The following is a 23,019-nucleotide window of genomic DNA, read 5'->3' as shown; positions in this document are numbered from 1 at the left end:
TGTTGGCATCATATTCCACCAAACCACAGCAGGGACTGTTGGATATTAGAGTGTATACAAAAGGGTGCTTATAAATGCTGAGCCACCAAGAAGTAGACTGGATTCCTTACTAAACTGTTGCCTTTCTCCTCCAAACTTGCAGGTCCGTTCTTTGCTTTGTGATGACAGAGCAGAAGTGCCACAAATTACCTTTGTCCTCTGCCGGACGACTTCACTTGAGCTTTGTTTTTGTTTTTTCTGGGAGGTGTTTTTTTAGATGTTCACAAACAGTAGCATGTATTTTGTCATGTTATATATATGTACACGAAGTGTAACATTCTGATTAGGATTCCATTCTCAGGGTTTTACATGATACAGAGTTTCACTGGTGGTGTTTTCATATGTGAACAGAGGACAGTTATGTCTGATTCATTCCACTCTTTCCTATTCCTATCCCTGCTCCCTTCTTTCCGTTCCCCTTTGTCTAATCCACTGAACTTCTATTCTTCCCCTCCAGCCCCTTGTTTTGTGTTAGCATCTGCATATCAGAGAAAACATTTGACCTTTGGTTTGAGGGGCATTAGCTTATTTCACTTACCATGATATTCACCAGATCCATATGCATTTATCAGCAAAAGTCACAATGAAGTCATTCTTTTTTATGCTGAGCAATATTCCATTGTGTATATATACATTTTCTTTACCCGTTCATCAGTTGAAGGGCACCTAAGTTGTCTACATAGCTTAGCTATCATGAGTTGACTTGAGTTCTACCACGGAGGGTGTTAAGGGAGATTGGAAGACTTGACAAGGGGAAAGGGAATGTGCTCCTTCTGCTTGCTTGCTGTTCTTGTCAGGTTTCCTCCAGTAACCTTTCACACTGTCAATTGCAGCAATTCCCCTCCCCAACCTCTACTTCTGACCTTTCTGGAATCATTCTCATGACTCCTAACCTGGCAACAGCACCACTGGGATGCCCCTTCTCCTAAAGGGTTAAAGTCCCCATCCCGTGGGAACTCCTCTGACCTTCCACATCCCGATCACCCTAACCGCTGCTCTTCGGGCGCACAGGCCTGTGACTCTGAATTCCTCCGCTGCCGTTTTCTTTCCTCCACGTCCATTTAACATCTCTGTTACACAAAGCACAGTTGGAATGGCAGTGTGCTTCCTGTTGATGGATCCAAGCTGATTAAAAGACCAGTTAGAAAACTGGGTCAGTTAAACAAGTGATTATTAAAAAAAGAAAAAACCACCTGAGCAGGTGTGAGAGTTGAAGAACAGGAAGATCGCCATACAGTGTTTCATAAGTTACCTGGTGTGTTGCAAGGTGACCCAATTATAGGCGGGTGTATGTGTGCCCTGTGCCCTGAGTGAACCTGCCCAATAAGTTTAGGAATTGATCACTAAATGCAGACAAGAAATGACAAGCCGCCATAAGGCTCCTCATAAAGCTAACAGAAAGAAGAGAAAAAACATAAAAGCCAAGAAAAAAGATGCAGAACAGAAAACACAAATATTAGAAAGGCCTAGTACCTCAATATTTATATTGAATGAATAGGGATTATATTCTCCTACTTTCATGGGGATTCTTCTTTTTAAATTTTTGCACTGGGGGTCGAACCCAGGGACACTTTACCACTAAGCTGCATCCCCAAGAACTTGCAATCTTCCTGCCTTAGTTTTTCCCTAGTAGCTGGGATTTCAGGCAGGCTCATGTTGAATTTTTACAACCCATAAAATGCAGTGTTATATTATTAATAAGAGCAGCTAAGACATAATCACAAAAAAGAGGCTGGGAATAAGACTTATCCTTTTTAAATATTTAATAAGTTGGCAAAACAATATAAATATCAGGCAGACATTTGCATTTGTTTTTTTTTAAAGCAAAAAGCATTAATCAGTATAAAGAGAAGCACTGTATTATAATAAAATAACAGCCTATCAAGAAGAAAATGTAGCAATCAGAAATGTGTTTATAAAAGCATAGACTTGATATAGAATTAGAGGAAAAAACAGAAAAGATTAGCAAACCTGACATTATTTGAGGGAACTTAGTCAAATGATCTCAGGAATTGATAGATAAAATTGAAAAACTATAATTTCAGAAAAACAAAATTAGGAAACTTTGATTTAATAGATATATAAAGAGTCCTATACTCAACAAAGAGGGTATATATATTCCATTAAATTCAACATAACAACTGTAAAAATGTGTTATATGTAAAGCAACAAAACCTCTCAAATTTTCAGAGTCAATATCACAAGGATTCATTCTCATACCATTGTAATAATAAATTTAAAGCTAAAAGTGAAAAGGTAAAAAAATATTTCAAAACCTGAAAATGGACTTCTATATAATTTCTTTTAAAGATAAAGTTAGCAATGATAGAAGTTCTAAATGTCAAAGTTAAGCACTATAGTTAAAATGATAAAAAAGTAAAGAGCACAGATTATATTTATTTAAAAATAAGATATAATAAGTTAAATATTTAACTTAGGAAGATAAAGTAATGAAGAATTAAATAAAGATAGGATATAATATATATAAAAAAGCAACCTTTATTGTAAAACCAAAGAAGTGATAAGATCATTAAAATAGAAACTTGGCTCTTATATGTAAGAAAAGTTAGCTGGGCACAGTGGCACATGGCTGTAATCCCAACAACTTGGGAGGCTGAGACAGGAGGATCACATGTTCAAATTCAGACTCAGCAATTTAGCAAGATTCTATGCAACTTAGTGAGACCCAGTCTCAAAGTAAAAAAATAACATAAAAAGGGCTGGAATGCAGGCCAGTGACCCCTGGGATCAATTCACAGTATAAAAAAGAAAAGCTAATAAAATAGATGACTAATCACAATAAAAGGGAAAAAGGCCTATATAGACAATATCAGGAACAAATAGTTATACAACTAAAATGCAGAGATTTTTTAAAATGATAATAAGATGTCATACCTAAATCCATTTCAATAAATTTAAAAATTAGAAGATTACATAAACTTCATTATATAGAAATAGAAAATTCATGCAAAATTCAGTGTTCAAAACACTGAATCGATTTCCAGAATTATCCTACCAAAGAATACCAAGTCATATATTTCTAAAAGCAAATTATACCAATCTTCAAAGAACATCTGATTTTCATATAAAATCTTTTGAAAATGGTGGGCGGAAGGACTCTGCACTTTGTTTTAAGCAACTCGTTTGACCTTGGTAATAAAACTGAAGAACAATAGAAGAAAAGGAATTGATTGATTAAGTCTCAAAAGTGATCAAACAAAACACATCTTTTTCAGATAAAGAATTGAGGGTCATTGGTCTGCCAGTCTATTTTGGTGCCAATACCATGCCATTTCTGTTACTACTGCTCTGTAGTATAGTTGAAGTTTTGGTATTGTGATACCTCCTGCTTCACTCTTCCTGCTAAGGATTACTTTACCTATTCTGGTTCTCTTATTCTTTCAAACGAATTTCATGATTGCTTGCTCTACTTCTATGAGGTATATCATTGGAATTTTAATTGGAATTGCATTGAATTTGTATACCTCTTTTGGTAGTGTGACCATTTTGACAATATTAATTCTGTCTGTTCAAGAACATTGGGAGATCTTTCCATCTTCTAAGGTTTTATTCAATTTCTTTCTTTAGTGTTTTGTAGTTTTCATTGTAGAGGTCTTTCACCTCTTTTGTTCGATTGATTCCCAAGTATATATCTGTGTGTGTGTGTATGAGGCTATTGTGAATGGGGTAGTTTTCCTCATTTCTCTTTCAGACGATTCATCACTTATGAATAAAAATGCATTAGATTTATGAGTGTTAATTTTATATCCTGCTATTTTACTGGATTCATTTATGAGTTCTAGAAGTTTACTGGTGGAATTTTTTGGATCCTCTAAATATAGAATCATGTTGTCAGCAAATAGTGATAGTTTGAGTTCTTCTTTTCCTATTCATATCCCTTTAATTCCTTTGGTCTGTCAAATTGCTCTGGTTAGAGTTTCATACAGGACACAGAGACAAACCCACATAAATATAGTTTTCTCATACTAGACAATGGTGCCAAAAATATACAATGGAGAAAAGATAGCCTCTTCAACAAATGGTGCTGGCAAAACTGGAAATTCATATGCAACAAAATGAACTAAACCCCTATCTTTCACCCTGCACAAAACTCAACTCAAAATGGGTCAAGGACCTAGGAATTAGACCAGGGACCCTACACCTAACAGAAGAAAAAGTAGGTCCAAATCTTCAAAAGTAGGTCCAAATCTTCATCATGTTGGCTTAGGACCAGACTTCCTTAACATGACTCCCAAAGCACAAGAAATAAAAGCAGGAATCAATAATTGGGATAGATTCAAACTGCAAAGCTTTCCAGAAAAAGAAACAATCAACATTGTGAAGAGAGGCCTACAGAGTGGGAGAAAATCTTTGCCACATATACTTCAGATAGAGCATTCATCTCCAGAATCTAAAAAACTCAAAAAACTTTACACCAAGAATACAAATAACCCAATCAACAAATGGGCTAAGGAAATGAGCAGATACTTCACAGAAGAAGATCTACAAGCAATCAACAGATACATGACAAAATGTTCAATATCTCTAGTAATAAGAGAAATGCAAATCAAAACTACCCTAAGATTCCATCTCACCCCAATTAGAATGTCTATTATCAAGAATACAAGCAATAGGTGTTGGCGAGGATGTGGGGAAAAAGGTACACTCACACTTTGATGGTGGGATTGCAAATTGGTGCAACCACTCTGGAAAGCAGTATGGAGATTCCTTAGAAAACTTGGAATGGAATCACCATTTGACCCAGCTATCCCAGTCCTTGGTTTATACCCAAAGGACTTAAAATCAGCATTCTACAGTGACACAGCTACATCAATGTTTATAGCATCTCAATTCACAGTAACTAGATTGTGGAACCAACCTAGATGCCCTTCAATAGATGAATGGATAAAGAAACTGGTATATATACACAATGGAACATTACTCAGCCATAAAGAAGAATAACATTATGGCATTTGCAGGTAAATAGATGGAGTTGGAGAATATCATGCTACATGAAGTAAGCCAATCTCAAAAAACAAAAGGCTGAAGATTTCTCTGATAAGTGGATGGTGATACATAACAGGGGGAGGGAGGCAAGAATGAAGGAAGGATGGATTGTATGGAGGAAAATGAAGGTGGAGAGGGGGTTGGGGAAAGGAAAAATAATAGAATGAGACAAACATCATCACCCTATGAACATGTATGATTATGCAAATGGTGTGACTCTACTTTGTGTACAACCAGAGAAACGATAGTTGTACCCCATTTGTGTATGATGAATCAAATCTAAAAAAAAAAGAAATAAAAAGAATTGAGGGTCAAAAATATTATGAGACAAATAGGAGATTCTTTTACACTAGTAAATTAGAAATTGACAAGGAGAAAATGTAATTGATGAGTTTCTATGTTTAGCAAAGGGGACTATAGGCAACATACAAGTAACAGTGACCTCTCTTCTCTAGGCACCAGGTGGCCTTGGGCATGAACACCAGGTTGCTCTTCCTGATGCATCTGGATCCAGTTCCTAGCCAGCCTCTTACTTGCATCTATGATGGCAAAGAACCACGTCACACCTACTGCGTGTCGTCTCTCTCTGGGTAAATTAATTGATTTCTTAGTTGGTTGACATCTAAAATAAAATAACTAATTTAGGAAATTATGCTCTGCCTCTTCTGAGTATGAACTTAAGTTTGGTAAGGGAATAAAAGAGACATTTAAACAACAAAGGCACCATCAGATTGTCTCAGTCACAGTCGCTCAAATCATAATTATAACTCCATTTCAGGAGGAGGAGGAAACAGCAGTAGTCTCAGAGTATGGAGGGCTCTCCATATTTTTTTCACTCTTGGTCTCGACATCACCACAAATTAAAGACTAGAGATTGTTTCTTGGTGAGATGCTCCTTCCTTGTTTGTACTCCAGGTATTTCTACAAAATAATACTTAATAAGTTCCCTTGGGATATTTTACACCCTTTCCTGACTCCTGGACGCAGAGTTCCTATAGGTCTTGTTACCTGGTCTTATTTTATTAATTGTATTAATTGTATTCCTTGCAGAGAGTTGATAACACACACACACATGCACGCACAATACATATTCAGGTCAGGTATAGCAGAACTCAGCCAACATTAGAAAGCATGGGAATGATCTATGGTTCCACCTGCCCTAAATACCACTTAATCTATTTGGAGCCAATGGAGGGAAATTTTTGGAGTTTTTAAAGCCATAATAAATCCAAGATGATGGAAATTAAAATATGAGGGGTGCTTTCTGAAAAGTTATCTGATTTCATCTTAAATCTATGATCCTGGACAGTGAATGAAGAAATGGTCAGCAGGGAAAGCCAGAGCGGAGCAGAGTGAGAGCCCTCTTCCAGGGGCAGGTGGCCGTGTATGGGATGGAACATCCTCCCCTCCCCCTCTGTGAACTTTCAGAGAATGTTGAGAGATGGTTGAGCTGAGCAGAGAATAAAACCGGTGCTTATGAGAGAAATCCAACCTCTGCTGGGGCATTTTACAAGGATCTTCTTGGAAGAAAGGAGTTTCCACGTGACAGCTGCTGTTTGCTGACTTGTGAAGTTTCTTCCAGCTCATACCCAGCTTGTCTTCTCATTTTTAGGTGTAAGTCTGAGATAAGTTTCATACACTAACTGATCTTCTTTCTATGATTTCAGACAGATGATAATGAAATAGCACACTGCAAAATGTCAATGTCTGTTAATGCCTAAGTTCCGCCACTTATGGGCTTAGACACTAGGATAATCTAAAAGTTATCAACTCTTTTAGATATACCTACTATGAGTAATTTGCTGTGATGCATTTGTATCAAGTTTTCTGTTTAAATTTTGAGGAAAAAAACAAATAGTGTAGAGATTCGCTTGTAAAAGTTTTTATTGGATCATGAAATTAAGCAGTGTTTTCATAAACTAATGAACCTAATTGATTACAAAAGAGGATTTGCATTGTAGAAGAAAAGGGGTATCCCGACAGGTTTGTTTTTGAGTGAAATTCCTTTTTCTAAAAGGAAGAGACCAGGGGATGATCATATTTGTGAGGTCTTTCAACAAGAAGGTTACTTGTGCCAGCACACAGGAGTATCTCACATACCTTTTGCTGAAACATATTGCAGAACATAGCAAATATTGAGTAAACATCTATGGATTTCAAGTTCTGTGTTTTAGCTACTTGGTGTTAGGATGAAGGTAAAGCAATACCCCTTGTTTCTTCAATTTTATTTTGTTGTATGCTTGTATCATAGGAACTTTTAGAAATATGATTGCTATCTTTTCTGGGTTCTAAATATTACAAGAATCAGAAGAGAATTGGATTAGCACTTTCCTGAACATTTCTGTCCACAGAAATGGTCCCTGCTGTCCTAGTTCAACGCTTCACATGACACAGGACCCCATCTCGAATAGATCGCCAGTCCATCTCTGATTTCAAATATTCATAGGCATAAAGTTCAGTTTAAACCAAACAACCCATTTCATGGAGGTGATTCCGATTGTTACAAAGTTCTCTCTTGGACTAAGATGTACCATCTCCCAGTCATTTCTATTGTGAATTCCGACGCTTCCTCTGAATCAAGGCAGAGATTTACTCACTCTTGCTTAGGAAACGTTTCAATATTAACTTCAAACATATGAAGAGGAGACTGATCAACTGTATTACAAATTTTTCTGGGATTTTTTTTTTTTTTTTTTTTTTTTTGCCGTGATGGGGATTGAACCCAGGGCCTTGTGCTTGCAATGCAAGCACTCTACCAACTGAGCTATCTCCCCAGCCTGAGATTCTTATTTTGAATGTGAAATCCATGTGGATTTTTGATTGAAGAAGACTATACAGATGAACAGAAGGTGAACAGATGCAGCGGTTTCAAAGTCAAAATTCAAACCTCAGCAAACCCACTCCACATGGAAAGGTTTGAAGACATCTGACCAGTCACAAAAATACTTACAGATTCACTGTAAGTAATAGTTCCTTTTTACATTATAGCTCAAAAGCTATAACACGATGTTAAAGAGTCTATGAATATAAGTCTATGTAGTAAGTCCTTTACCTCTAGTCTTAGATATAGATCAGTCATTTTTTAAATTGTAAGCTATGACCCAGGGCTGGGGATATAGCTCAGTTAGTAGAGTGCTTGCCTTGCAAACACAAGGCCCTGGGTTCAGTTCCCAGCACCACCAAGGAAAAAAAAAAAAGAAAGAAAGAAAAGAAAAAAATTGACTGATGTAAGCTATGACCCATCACAAAATCAGTTGACCAGCATTTTTACCAATGAAATGGAGTATGAGACCAGAATAAAAGAGAAAATTAAAAATGCATTACATACAAAAGGATCCAAGTAAGTATATGTAGTCTGTTGTACATATGGGACAGGTATTTCTCACTGTAGGGTGTGGCAAAACTTCAGGAATTTCCAGAAATGGGCATGATGTATTTACAAATACAGAGTATCAAGCGTGATATACAAGGGATAAACACATAACATTCTGGGCAGAGAGAACAGAGTAGACCAACTGCGGGCACAAAGTCAAAAGACAAAGGTCTTCATTGTAAATCCAGTCCAAATTTTAGCAAACTGCTATTCTCTTAATTCATCTTTCTTCTATCTGAAGAAATCTCAAGTCTAACAAATAATTCATATTTCGAAGGCATGATTTAGTAAGAAATTCTGATAGAAAAATCATTGCTATGCTCCTCATCCCCGTCCATCCTCCCGTGAAGATGTGCAGGACACCAGCACATGTGCGCACATGTGGGTGTTTATAAGCTGCAGTGCAGGATTACTCATGGGCAAAAGTCTGATTCCATCACCACACACTGAAAACTGGCCTCTGCTGCAATGGTGATTCAAGTATTAGATTTTGAACTTTGGTGAAAGTTGGTTTGAAAATAAAGGTAAGATTTACTGAATAAGGTCATAATATTAGCATTTAACTTATAGACAAAATTTCTTCTGTTTCATTTGGAACACATATTTTTCCCTTAGTAAGCATCTAACGGGCCATAAATGACATGAAAGGTCATTCCCTTAGGAAGCAAGGACACACCCAGTTGCACCATGTTTGAACCCTTGGCTCGGACATTCAGACGTGGTGAGCTGCATTGTCTCTTCCACAGGGCAATGGCGGGCAATCAGACTGTGGTCACAGAGTTCCTCCTCCTGGGATTTCCACTTGGCCCAAGGATGCAGGTGCTCCTCTTTGGACTCTTCTCCCTCTTCTACACCTTCACCCTGCTGGGGAACGGGGCCATCTTGGGCCTCATCTGCCTGGACCCCAGACTGCACACCCCCATGTACTTCTTCCTCTCCCACCTGGCCATGGTGGACATCGCCTATGCTTGCAACACGGTGCCCCGGATGCTGCTGAACCTCCTGGACCCAGCCATGCCCATCTCCTTCGGGGGCTGCATGACCCAGACCTTTCTCTTTCTGACTTTTGCACACACAGAATGTCTCCTCCTGGTGGTGATGTCCTATGATCGGTATGTGGCCATCTGCCAACCCCTTCGATATTCATCCATCATGGGCTGGAGAGTCTGCATCACCCTGGTAGCAATTTCCTGGATTTTAGGAGTCTTCTTGGCCCTAGTTCACTTAATATTACTCCTACCATTGCCCTTCTGTGGATCTCAGAACATTAACCACTTTTTCTGTGAAATCATGGCTGTTCTCAAACTTGCCTGTGCAGATACCCACATCAATGAGGTCATGGTCCTGGCTGGGGCAGTGTCTGTGCTGGTGGGGCCTTTCTCCTCAATTGTAGTATCTTATGCTCATATTCTATGTGCCATCCTGAAGATCCATTCAGGAGAGGGACGCCAGAAAGCCTTCTCCACCTGCTCCTCCCACCTCTGTGTGGTTGGACTCTTTTATGGTACAGCCATTATCATGTATGTCGGACCCCAAAATGGGAACTCCAAGGAACAGAAGAAATATCTCCTGCTGTTTCACAGCCTTCTCAATCCCATGCTCAACCCCCTTATCTATAGTCTGAGGAACAGAGAGGTCAAACATGCTCTGCAGAGGATGCTCCTAAAGGAGAGAGCATCGTGAGGGTTGTATGGAATAACAAAACCACATGCTCAAGGGGAAATGAGAAGTCTTCTGATCCAGGGCCTACCCAGGACGCATCAACGTGCTCCCAGCATCTTTTCCTCTTCGTGAAATTTCTCTGACATTCCCCAAGAAGAGTCACTCTGCTTTCCTCTTTCTAGCATGGCAGGTTGACTCTGCACAACTAACAAAATTATCTTCACATTGGCTGCATTGAGAACATATGGTTCTATGAAATGTTCTGAATAAAAGGAAATAAATTTTCTTTTTTAAATTTTATAAGCAAAATTTTAAAGAAGGATTGGTAGAATATTTAAGATCTGGGAGTTGGGAGAAATTGATAACATCTTTTTACTAAAATATTTTTAATGTAGCAAGTGTCATCCCCTCTCAAAATAAGTCTGTATCTGAAATATTTGTATGTGTTCTTATGACAGTAATTCTTTCTAAGGCATAATCAGTTTAGGTAATAAACTAAGCATGGCTTCTGGGAAAAGATAATTGAGAAATAACTAACACAAATAACAAGAACACCTAAACCTTTGTCATGTCAATAACTATGTAGGAAAGTGGGATCTCTCTCTATCCTTCCTTTTCTCTGCCTGTGGAGAGCAGGTAGAAATTCATACAGGTGAGGAAAGAAAGCAGAATAGAAGGAATAAATATATAGCCACATATTTTTTCCCATGAATTTGGTCAATTTTCTCCTGTAGAAAATGGCCTATAGAGATCATCCTGGCAATAAGAACAGACTATCATTGTTGCAATGACTGATTGGCCAATAGTGAATGAATTGGTTTTAAATTAAGATATGTGAGGTAAGTTAAACCACCTTTTTACTCAAAGATGAAACTCTTCCACTTAATTATAAAGGAATTGAAAAGAATAGTTGAGCCATAGTGGAGAAGGATTCATAATGACCCTGTTTTCGACTCAAATTATAAATAAATCATATTAAAGGACAACATCCAATTTTTGAATGGTGTTTCTTCTTAGAAAAGGATTTTTGAAGAGGAAAATATATGAACTTGTCTCTCACAAAGTATTTCTTTAGTAAGGCCGTCTGTTATGCAGATGCAATCCCATTCTGAGAAAGGTTAAAAACGTGTTTTAGGTTTAGATAAACCTTGTTTTAACAAATTTCTGACAGTTGCTACATGTGTAAACTTTTGTAATTCACTTGAATTCTTCGAATTCAGATTTATTATGTGTAAAATGAGGTAAGTAATAGCAAGCTGGCATGTTCTTTGTGAGGATCAGAGCAAGTACTATATGAAAACACAAAACAGAATCCAAGATTCAGATAAGTACTTTTAAAATGGTGTTTATTAATGTTTTCTGCTACATACACTTTTAGTATGTTTAAAAATGTTTTTATTTGTTCTAATTAGCTTTACATGGCAGTAAAATGCATTTATACATTTTGATAGATAATACATAAATGAAGTATAATTTCTCATTTTTCTGATTATACATATTTAGGATCACATCAGTAATGCAGTCATATATGTGATCCACTTTGAGTTGATTTTTGTGCAGGATGAGAGATAGAGGTTTAGTTTCATGTGTTACATATGGATTTCCAGTTTTCCCAGCACCATTTGTGGAAGAGGCTATCTTTTCTCCAATGAATGTTTTTGAAGCCTTTGTCTAGTATGAGATAACTGTGTTTATGTGGGTTTGTCTCTGTGTCTTCTATTCTGTACCATTGGGGTCTACATGTCTGTTTTGGTGCCAATACCATGACTTTTTTTTTTTTGGTTACTATGGCTCTGTAGTATAATTTGAGGTTTGGTATTGTGATGCCTCCTGCTTCACTTTTCTTGCTAAAGATTGCTTTGGCTATTCTGGGTCTCTTATTTTTCCAAATGAATTTCATGATTGCCTTTTCTATTTCTGCGGAGAATGTCATTGGAATTTTAACAGGAATTATATTAAATCTGTATAACACCTCTGGTAGTATGACCATTTAGACAATATTAATTCTGCCTATCCAAGAGTATTTAATTATTAATTATAGTTATTTTAAAGTCTTTGGAACTTTGAGGTCTGTGTTAGTAACTGGTATTCTTCTACTGACCATCTTGATCTTGATCCTGGATCAGTGTTTTCCTGACTTGTGACATGCTGGGTGATAAATTTCAGAGGCTGTCTATTCTGTAATATCTCTCTGCTGGTTTATGAGATTTTGTTTGTTTTTATAATGAAAACAGATTATAATCATGGCAGGTCACTCTTGTTTGTAAGGCATGGTTTTTATTCCTAGGGCTTGTTCTTATCCACATCCCTCCATCCTGGCTAGGTTGTGAATCAGTATACCTAGAAGTTTGCAAGTTGTCAATTCATTTTTCAGCTCTATTCAGAACTTCTCAGAAGTCAGAAGAACAAAAACTGTTGTCTGCTAAGAGATTAGAGGTCTTGCCTCTTCAGATTCAGATTTCCTATGCATAGGAAAGCTCTTGTGCAGACTTCAGAGACTCCATTTGCAGGTGTTCTTCAGCACCTTGCTCCTCAAACCCCACTCCCTTGTTGGCCCATAACCCCTCCATCTGTCACTTACATTCAGGGACACTGTAACTTTCTACTTGGACTTCATTCTACTGGCGGTTGCTTGGATGATACCTACCAGGAGTTTCCTTGTATACACAAAAGAGCAAAAATGCTTTCCTAAAATATTATATTATCTCCCTTTTGTTAAGTTATTTGTCTCTCTGTCCTAGTAGCCTTATCTCTGCTCATGCTAATGAAGAAATCTCTAGCATATTGCCAATTAATGTTAATAGTTATGTCTGGATACTGTCACCTAGAAAAATTTTGGATTTTTTTTATTATACTTTTCAGAATTGCTTTAATTTGGACATATCAAGTATTTATTCATTTTAAAAAGTCTACTTTTCCCTAAGGGAGGTGGAGAGAGAGGAAGGCACAGAAGGACTGAGAATTAGGACAGAAGGGAACAGGGGAGCAGCCCTGGTTTTCCATTAGCTTGTGGGCAAGGTGTAGGGCACACCTCTCTCTCCACCACTTGGGTCCGCTGGTACCTAAAGCCTGAACTGTGCTGGACACACTTCTGGTGTGTGAAAATCTCTCGATTAAGTGGCCGGCACCCACTCTTCCACTCCTGAGCAAAGCTCGGTGCTGTGTTGTCGTCCATACATAAATGGAGTGTGATCTCCCGTTCTTCTGATTATAAATGTTGCAGGATCACATGGGTCATGCAGTCATACATACATAAATGTGCATGTACATGAGTCATACATATACATAATAATGTCTGCTTCACTGACACCTGACTTTTTAAGCAGGAAGAATATATCAATTAGAATGCTTAAAATATTCCACTAATTGCCTTTTTATTCCCTCTGCTTAGATTTTTGCCACCTATTACTATGTCTTCCCAGGCTTGCCTATCTCCCCCTCCATAGCTCCACCCTAGATAACACGTCCATCCCAACTTGCCTTGCAGGCATCCTCAGGAGACTCCAGGTTTCCCTGCCCCTGATCTACAGGCTTCCTATTAAACTCACCTGCCTGATTCCAGAGCTGGACTCGCTCTTCCTTAAGCTGGTGGAACCTCTTTCTTTATTGACTCCCTTGTCTTGGTGGAACACATCCTGTAGTAGCGTCATAAGGTTAAAAAGACGTTTAATGACAGAAGTCAAACAGCCTCCCGCATTTCAGAGTCAGTATCATTGCTTATATTATCTTCTTCAAATATCCTATTGACATTCTGTGTGATAAATGAACTTCATGCAAAAAGAAAAAGAAAGAACAGAAGGATGGAAGGAAGGAAGGAAGGAAGGAAGGAAGGAAGGAAGGAAGGAAGGAAGGAAGGAAGGAAGGAAAGAGAAAAAGAAATAAAGAAAAAAGATAGATTTTCATTTTAGAGGTAGCTAAATGTTGAAAGTACACTAAGACCCAGTTGTGGGTCTAGTAATTAATGACACTCAGCAAACACTTCTAATTCAGAATTGACATTCATTTATAAAGGTCCATCACTTATTCTTGGTAAAATATAAAGTGTTAATCAAAACCTTGATATCCACAAGAAGTCTAAGACTTCTCACAGGAAATGTTTTGCTCTAATCATTTTAAAGATTGTATGTAAACATAAACAAATCATGCCATGTGAATTTTTAGCCATAGTAGGCTGTGTTAAGTGCCTTTATATCATCCTTAATGGAGGAAATAAAACTGTGCTAATTATGCCTATCTGAATGAATATGTGCAAAAATGCTACCCTTGGTTTATCCAGGAATTGAGGAGTCAAATTCATTTTTTCTCTAGTTCATTTCCATGTAGGAAGAATAAACAATAAAAAATGCTGAAAATAAAAACTTATTTAGGCACTACCTTGAACCATTGCTAAGTGTAAGGGTTTTGGCCTATCACAGAGGAGAAGCCAGTTTGGTATGGGGTAACTGAAGAGAACTGGGTGAGTGTTCTAAAGCATCAATGTTATGTTTGAAGTCAAGTGGTTAAAACAAGGTTAAAGTTAACCTGAAGAACAAATCAGAATTTAAAAAGAGTGGGAGGTGCTCCTTCTACTACTGCGTAAGACCCCAAACTGTACAGCTTAAGGGCAGACCCTGAGGAGGGAAGAAATGATAGGATTTCAAGTCATCCAACATTATCATTATGGGAGGGTGAGGGGAGAGAGGAGAGAGATGTGCATTTTATCCGTAGGTCATAACCCAAGATGTGGAAATATAAATGTGGCTCAAAAATATGAAGAAAATTAAGACAGAAGACAGAGAATACCTGAACAGGAGGACTATTTCCCAGAAGCATCATCGCCTCCCCTGGGGAACACTTCTCTGAGCTGATGCCTTAACTGGGTCCAAGGGACCCTGAGCCATGAGAGATCAAGAAATCCCAGCCTCTGCTCTACAGCCTGACAGGAGTCACTGGAGAGGGGAGCAATGTTAAGATAAAATGCATACCTTTTGAGATGACTGAATTGATTATATCCAACTTTTTAATTTGTATGCAAAATTTTACCAACTGTAGAGAAATCTGGACCCCATCCAGTAGTCCCAGGCAGCACATGAAACCACACCCCCGGGACTCCTGAAAGAACAGAATAATAAACATGGGGAATTTTATCATTAAATCACCTGCTGGAGAGAAGTAGCAAATTGTTTAGTTCCCTGTAGAGAGGGTGTGAGCAGACGCGATGCCACTTGGTTCTGCTCCTGGACTCGTCATTTATGTCTGAAGACAGTGATTTATGTTTGAACACAGACAGAGAAGAGCCCATGCCTACAGAATCAAGTCTTCTATAGTTCAGCCGAGCTCTGGATCTGGTCCTCCCTTCCCAGAGAGGCTCCATTGGAGAGGAGAATGCTTCCCAGTCTGCAATATATTCTCCCTGCCCCTCTTGGAGCTTTCTCCTAAGTGCAAGGCTATGTTTGAAGACAAGTCCACAGATTGTACCCCGTAAGTACAGGTATTTTATTTGCCCTGAGTAGGAGTTTGTAGGTGACAAAGAGGAAATGGGAAATGAATGTATCAGTGGCTCCAGGCCACTGATTGCCTGGTCCTACTGGCCCTGAGCCCATGTTCACAACGAGGGTCCTCAGCAGATCTCCAGGAACCACTGCCCACCCCACACTGTGGCCATGGTTCCTCCAACCCTCTTGGCCCCTCCACCCACAGCCCCTGCTCAGGCCAGGGCAGCTCTTGGCTTGGTCTTGGCTGCCAGAGAAGAGGCTCAGATAACCCTTCAGGTAGGATGGGATCTGGCTAATGGGCTACAAAGAGCCTCAGCGACTGTGTGGCTGGGGTCTCTCTTTACACAGAAGAACCTGGAAGCCAGAGGAGTTGCAGGGTCTGCTTGTCCTGACACTGTCCTTTCTTCTCCTCTGAGAAGTGCGTGGGCTGTCCATGCTCAGAAGCTCAGTCTCCACCAGCAGGATGCCCTTCACAATGTGCAGGAGGCAAGTGGCCTCCCACAGGGAAGCCCAGCCCCCATGGGGCAGCTCCTCCTTTGCTCCTGATCTGGCAGAGGAGCTGCTGAGTACCTGCATGCTCCTTCTGACTAGCGGACCCAGAAGCTACTCTCCGATCATGGGTCTCCAGTCATCATCATCATCAAGCACTTATCACATGTCTTGTGAGAGTGAACTCGGTCCTCACAAGTACACTGTGAGGTAGGATAAATTACTCCTCCCAGTTTGCAGGTCGGGAGGTGAGGCAGGGAGAGGTACAGAGGAGTCACAGATTGAACCCAGGCAGTCTGGCTCTAGAAACTTTTCTTTTTTTTTTTTTTTTTTTTTTTAATTAACTATGGAATTCATTAGGATCAGGCTGAATATCAAAACAATGGTTGGGTAGGTAAGTAATTTTAGAGTAAATGCAAATGCTTGGCAAACCTGCGTTGCTGTCCCAGAACCCCATCTTTGATGGCCTTGGGGCTTCAATTCAATATCAACATAAGCATTTGCTATGGGTCAGTGGTAAATATGCAAAATGTGTCCCTCTTTTCTTTCTTGAAGATTCATATTCTCTCTTTTCTCTCTCTCTGATATTTGGTGTAGCAAAACAGCCCAAGATTTAAAAATCTGTATTTTCTCCTTCAGCATAGGAGTGAGGTTACTTTGAAGGATTCTTCAATCTCTTTAAACTCCATTTTAAATTTAAATGTAAAAATCGGTGAAAGTCATAATGAGCACAGTTATAATTTGGATGGATGCTTACACATGTAAATTGTTCTTCAGCTCAATTGTGAGTTCAAGAAAGGTCAAAAATATAATCCTATATGAGGTGGAAAGAATGTTTTCTCATAATGGTTGGCATGGTTTTGGATTTTGGATTTCTTGGTTCAAGAAATCAGATTTTTCACCCTCTTTGAAAAAGGCTGGGGAAGATAACCATAAAGACAGATATCTGAAATGAAGGTTTTTTTTAAATGTCTACTGGAGCTACACATTAAAGAAAGATTTTCAGTGGACAGAACAAGGACACAAGCTTCCGTTCTTCCACACCAGGACAAAACTAGTAGTGATTAAAGAAAACATAATCCCTGAGTACAAATGCAAAAACCATGTGTAACAATGTTTCTCTCTGTCCTTCCAATCTTGATTCTGAACTGCGAACCCTACCAGCTTGAATAACTTGCCAGGCACACCTGTAATCCGAGCAGTTTGGGGGGCTGAGGCAGGAGGATTACAAGTTTAAGGTCAGACTCAGAAACTTAGTAAGACCTTGTCTCAAAAAAAAAAAAAAAAAAAAAAAAAACCACCAGGAAGCTGTTAAATAATACAAGTGACTTTTGTGTAGTTACATATGGTTTGGATGTTAACTCATGTCTGATGAAAAACATTTCTTTTAGGAGTCTCTTTACTCCCTTATTTATTCTTGTCTTTTAGAAATATTTTAATCTAGACTACTTCTTTCATAAATTTCTTTTTAAAAAGTCAGACATGAAACTCTATAATTCCACATTGTATTATCGGGAACTTCGATGGGTCAAACAGTTATAGTCCTTTGGCAAAAGGAGTGTCATGACACATTGGTGATTGCTGAGGCATCCGAGAGCCTGCTATCTGGGTCCCTGGCCAGGGTGCTGCAGGAGCCCAGAGCACACCTCCAGGTGAGGAGCACCTGTCACACACCCGGATTCCATCTCAGGCCACACAGGCTTTCCTGGCCAATGGCCACTCTTCTCCCTCCACCTCCTGAAGGTCTCCTATGTCTCATCAAGAGACTATCTTCAGAAAGAACTTTATTCTTCCCAGCTTTCTGTGTCCTTGTTTTTTAACTTGAAATGAATGGAAAGGGCACTCCAGATAAAAGGATTAAAAGGCACTGACATTGCTCTTCTCAGCCTGACAGGTGGCTCATGCCCCACCTCACAGGGTTTTCAAACTGGTTCCACTTTCACTCAGTAGATGATCTGGATCATTCCTCCATCAGAGCATCCCAGAAATGAGGCACATGTTTGTGTAAAGAAACATGGCATTGAAGTTTTCACTTCCGTTTAGTTATAAAGGAATGGCTCTCTTCTCATAATTCAGTGACTTATTTTTCCATTAGAAGCTCCAAGAAAATCTGCTCAGATTACAGACTGCTGTTAAAACTCAGTGAGGACATGAGCGGGAATAATGGGTAATTTCAATTGTATATTTTTGCAGTGTGATTTTTTTCAAATGGAAATATTTTCCCTTTGATACTCCTTAGTTTATTTAAAAACAAAGGAGCCGGCAGTGTGTGAAAAGTAACTGTAAATGTTACTTTGTAGATAATAGGTAGAAACAGTTCCCTGTTTAGTTTAACAAAGTTTCCTTAAACATGTAAATAGACACAAAATGGCAAGTGTGCAAATGTTTATATTTTAAAATACAAAGCAGATCATATTTAACATGCAAATATTGATTTCATGTAGTAAACTAAATATCAAATGATCCCTTCTAATGGCTGCATGATATTCTGTCTTATAAAGTATCAAATATATTTAATGTATCACCAACTTTTAAATAAGTTACTTTTTTTTTAATAAAATACACATGGTTACAATGTGTATGTGCAACTTTTTGCTAGCTGTGCTCTGCACACTGGATTTCTTTCCCTTTCCAGAACTTGCTGAGTGCTTCCTGCCCAGAGACTTTGCCTTCCCTGCTCCTCACTGTTCTGTGCAGGGAACGGCCCTCCTGTGGCTCTGGTCACACTTGACCCCTCTCAGTTCACTCCCCTTGGCTCCTCTTGAAAGAGACCTTTCCTAACCATCTCTTTTAAAGTAGCTCCTTAAACCAGGTAACATTCTCTTACTTTATCCTGTTCATTTCCTTTATAGTTTTGTTCACAGTTGATTATTTCTTATTTCTTGTCTCTTTGTTCATTCCCAATACTTGAGGAGTGGTAATGAACTATGATCTGTCTGTGCTCCAACTCCAGAAAACATAGCTTGAGAAATAGGCACAGGCGTTAGGAAGAAATCAAAAATTGTTTTGCTAGGGAGGCTTAGTGGAGACATCGTTTATGTCTTTAACAAAATTTCTCTCCATATTAAAATCGCAACCACCAGGCCAACCTCAGCCCCAAATGAGACAGAGCATACTTCCTTAAGCTTTATGCAAATGAGCGGAAATGAGAGGGCAAAATGAAAACAGAAAGGTCATCCCCGGTTTCACTTCCTGTTCTGCAAATGATATAAATTCAGGGATGGACCAGGGTAGGTATAATCCAGAGTGATTCCAGCCAAGGCATAGACACTTCCTCTCCTAAATGGAAACAAGGGGCAAGGAGAGGTAGCTCCCCATGGCCACTGCTCCACCCCGCTGCTGTTCAGAATGAGATCCCCTACCCACAGCTGTTGCTCCATGCACAGAACACAGCCGGCCAGTCCTGCCCTCCAGGGTGTGTTTGGAGGATGTGGTGAAATATAAGCTTTGTGAAACTGTTCATGAATTAGAGCATTATAGTCTAATCTATATTTTATATATATATATATATATAGTCTAATTATATAATCTAGTCAAATTAAAATAGAAATATTTTAATATTTCAACTAGAAATATTTCGTATTGATGATCATGTGAGCAGGCAAGAGGCTTGACTGATCTTCACACTATCAGTGGTATTTACATTGGTATAAGTTTGTAAAATTTATGTTCCATTATATGCCAATAATAACATCAATTATTATATTGCAACTGGCGGTAGATATCAAACTCTGCAATATCTATATATTTAGCACCTGCAATTTCATTTAAAAATAAATCCTATAGAAATAATCATGAATATGCCTAAAACTAGAGTTGAAAGAATATTTATCTCAGTGTAACTAAACAAGAGAAATGTACATCAAAAATTTCTGACAAAATAGTAAATGGTGAGCATTAAATATTGTGCTCTTATGTATTATTATACATAATTAACATTTATTTCCATGTACATTTTGTTTATCGCCTGTCACATGGATTTGATATGTGAAAACTTTATTGTGTGGAAGTGGTAGTTTAAAGAAATGTCTATATAATACAACTATAATACCATTGTCAACAATATATATATATTTGAGGGTCTCAGTTTTTACTAAGGAGTAAACACTGAAATCATTTTTTAAAATATTCTGTTGAGTATGAAACTTTAGCATGATTTAAAGATGAGAATTGGATGTTAGAAGTTAACATGTGATTGAAGGGTAGGACAGCTCTGGTCATTGGTTTTGCTCGTGGTGTTGCCATCCATCCCTTTGGGTCCCTTGCCTCCCTCTGATGTCTGTTCAGATGCAGGGCCTCCCACAGGGCTGCTCTCTAGAAAGAAGGAGGCCCCAGTTCCAGCTGTTCCCGTCCCTGTGACCTGCTCAGGATCAATCCAGCTGCAATAGGCTCCTGACCTGGGACCAACAACCAGGAAGAGGGTGGTCAGGGACTCTGGTGGCAACCTGAGCTGCCCAGGCAGTGACAGTATCTTAAGGACAGAAGATTCTGTCACCTGGAAAATACAACTAGCTCTGTGATTTGTCACTCCATTAAGTGGTGACAGGGAAAAAAGGAAAGAAGCAAACACAGGTAGTCACAGTTCAAACACCACCTTTAATGTCACACTGTGGATGTTGGAGTCTTTAAAGGAAGGCAGAGTGTCATCACGTTCAACGGTATTTAAAATAGTTATGTGTGTCCATTGCACATATCCGAGAATTCTTTCACTTATGACTAAATTTCAATGCCAAGTGCAGATGAAGGAGAACATAAAACTCTTTGGTAATACGATGGCCACTAGGGGTATAAAACAATGCCCAGTAGGTGCTCCCAGGGAGTATTGCTGGCTGTTGGAAAGGAGGATCCTCGGAGTTTTAAAGAAATTACAGACATGAGAAATTAGTTAGAAGGGCTTTCCAATCTGAAATAAGCAAGCAGGAAGCAGGTGAGAGGGTGAGGGGGGCGTGGGCAAACAAGGAGCAACCAGAGGACTTCTTCATTTCAAGCAAGCCCAGGAAAGGAAAACTGCCTCCTTTACAGAGTTTTATTGAATTGTCTCTCTTCAAATGACATTAATAATCAAGACATATTTGAGGATAAATGCTAGCAAATCCCTCCTAAGTGATACATCTCCAAACGCTCCCTCGGTGGCCTCCACTAATTACCGTGCACCTCTGCTCCGCAGCGCTGAGCCTCCTGTGTGGTCCAGGTCTCATCGCTGCTGGAAGAGCATGGGAGGCAACCAGACATGGATCACCCAGGTCACTCTGCTGGGCTTCCAGGTGGAGCCGACACTTGAGTGTTTCCTCTTTGGACTTTTCTCTGTCTTCTACGCCTTCACCTTGCTGGGTAATGGGGTCATCCTTGGGATTATCTGCCTGGATTCCAGACTGCACACCCCCATGTATTTCTTCCTCTCTCATCTGGCTGTACTTGACCTGTCCTATGCTTCGAACAATGTCCCAAAGATGCTGGCAAACCTTGTGAACCAGAAAAAAGACATCTCCTTTGTTCCTTGCATAATGCAGACATTCCTGTACTTGGCTTTGCTGCTACAGAGTGCCTGATTTGGTGGCAATGTCTTATGATCGGTATGTGGCCATCTGTCACCCCCTACATTATGCTGTCATCATGAGCTGGAGAGTGTGCACCATCCTGGCTGCTGCTTCCTGGGTGTTTAGCTTCCTCCTGGCCCTGGTCCATTTAGTCCTCCTCCTGAGGCTGCCCTTCTGTGGGCCTCACAAGATCAACCACTTCTTCTGTGAGATCCTGTCTGTCCTCAAGCTGGCCTGTGCTGACACCAGGCTCAATCAACTCTGCATCTTTGCAGCCTGCGTGTTCATCTTGGTGGGGCCCCTGTGCTGGGTGCTGGCGTCCTACACGCGCATCTTGCTGGCCATCCTGAGGATCCAGTCAGGGGAGGGCCGCAGGAAGGCCTTCTCCACCTGCTCCTCCCACCTCTGCGTGGTGGGGCTCTTCTTTGGCAGTGCCATCGTCATGTACATGGCCCCCCAGTCCCACCACCCTGAGGAGCAGCAGAAGGTCCTCTCCCTGTTCTACAGCCTTTTCAACCCCATGCTGAACCCCCTGATCTACAGCCTGAGGAACACAGAGGTCAAGGGGGCCTTGGGGAGGGCACTGAGGAAGGAGAGGCTGAGCTGAGAGACACAGAAGGGCCACGAGGGGAGGGGACTTTGCTTTCTATGAAATATGGGAGTTGGCCTTTTTGTGCTCTTTGAATACATGCTACCTTAAATGGAATGCTGTAGACATATATTTAAGTCTATAAATGCATAACATTTATAAGGATGTTATAGTTTATAAGATCTTCGAAGAAAAAAGTAGATGAATGCCTTAATGACTTTCAGTATAAATTGATTTGTGGAAAAGAAATGAAAACAACAGATATGAAATTTGAAAGGTTGATTAATGTTAGGTCTTCAAAATTGATCACTGCTCATCCAAGTCACCATTAAGAAACAAACAAAAAAATGCAGCTATGCCACGTGAGAATATTTGCGCTGCTTCTTTCCTGGAAACTGTAGACAACACATACAGACATTCTTCCTAAGCAATAATATAAGATATAAATTGCCAAGTTTTATAAATGACCAAAGAACTTAAACAGACTTATTATAAATATGAGCATTTAATAAACACAGGAAATGCTGCTCACCATCATTAGTTAACAAGAAAATGCAAATTAAAGTACCATGAGATACTATTTAATATCCAGTAGAATGTCTAAAATTTTAATGGATTATTCATCATTGGAATGATTGGAAATCTAATTCCAACTATTGAGGAACAGTCAATACTAGCAAAATTTTCACATGTTGAGTTCATAAGAGCACATTGTATAACTTCTAGATCAACCATCAGTGACTTCTTCCTGTAGAGTGACAAGTAAATGCTTAAGAATTGGGGATTGTTTTTCTGTCATAGCTCAACCCTTGCAGAAGTAGCCTGAAATGATGTGTACATGAATGTGGC

At 39.3% G+C, this 23,019-nt stretch overlaps 1 protein-coding gene across 1 annotated transcript; it reads left to right on the top strand.

Moving 5' to 3' along the window:
• Positions 1 to 9,169: 9,169 nt before the first annotated feature.
• On the top strand, positions 9,170 to 22,188 carry LOC306668936 (uncharacterized protein; the record flags this gene model as incomplete). Its single annotated transcript, XM_079152653.1, is given in 4 exon segments — positions 9,170 to 10,098; positions 21,212 to 21,567; positions 21,570 to 21,590; positions 21,593 to 22,188. Coding segments are annotated over 4 exon segments (1,902 nt in total).
• Between the last annotated feature and the right edge of the window lie 831 nt (positions 22,189 to 23,019).

The sequence above is a fragment of the Sciurus vulgaris genome, assembly GCF_902686455.1.
Source record: "Sciurus vulgaris genome assembly, chromosome: 8".
Lineage (NCBI taxonomy): Eukaryota > Metazoa > Chordata > Mammalia > Rodentia > Sciuridae > Sciurus > Sciurus vulgaris.
The sequence above is the reverse complement of the archived record's forward strand: the minus strand, read 5'-3'. Positions and strand labels throughout refer to the sequence as shown.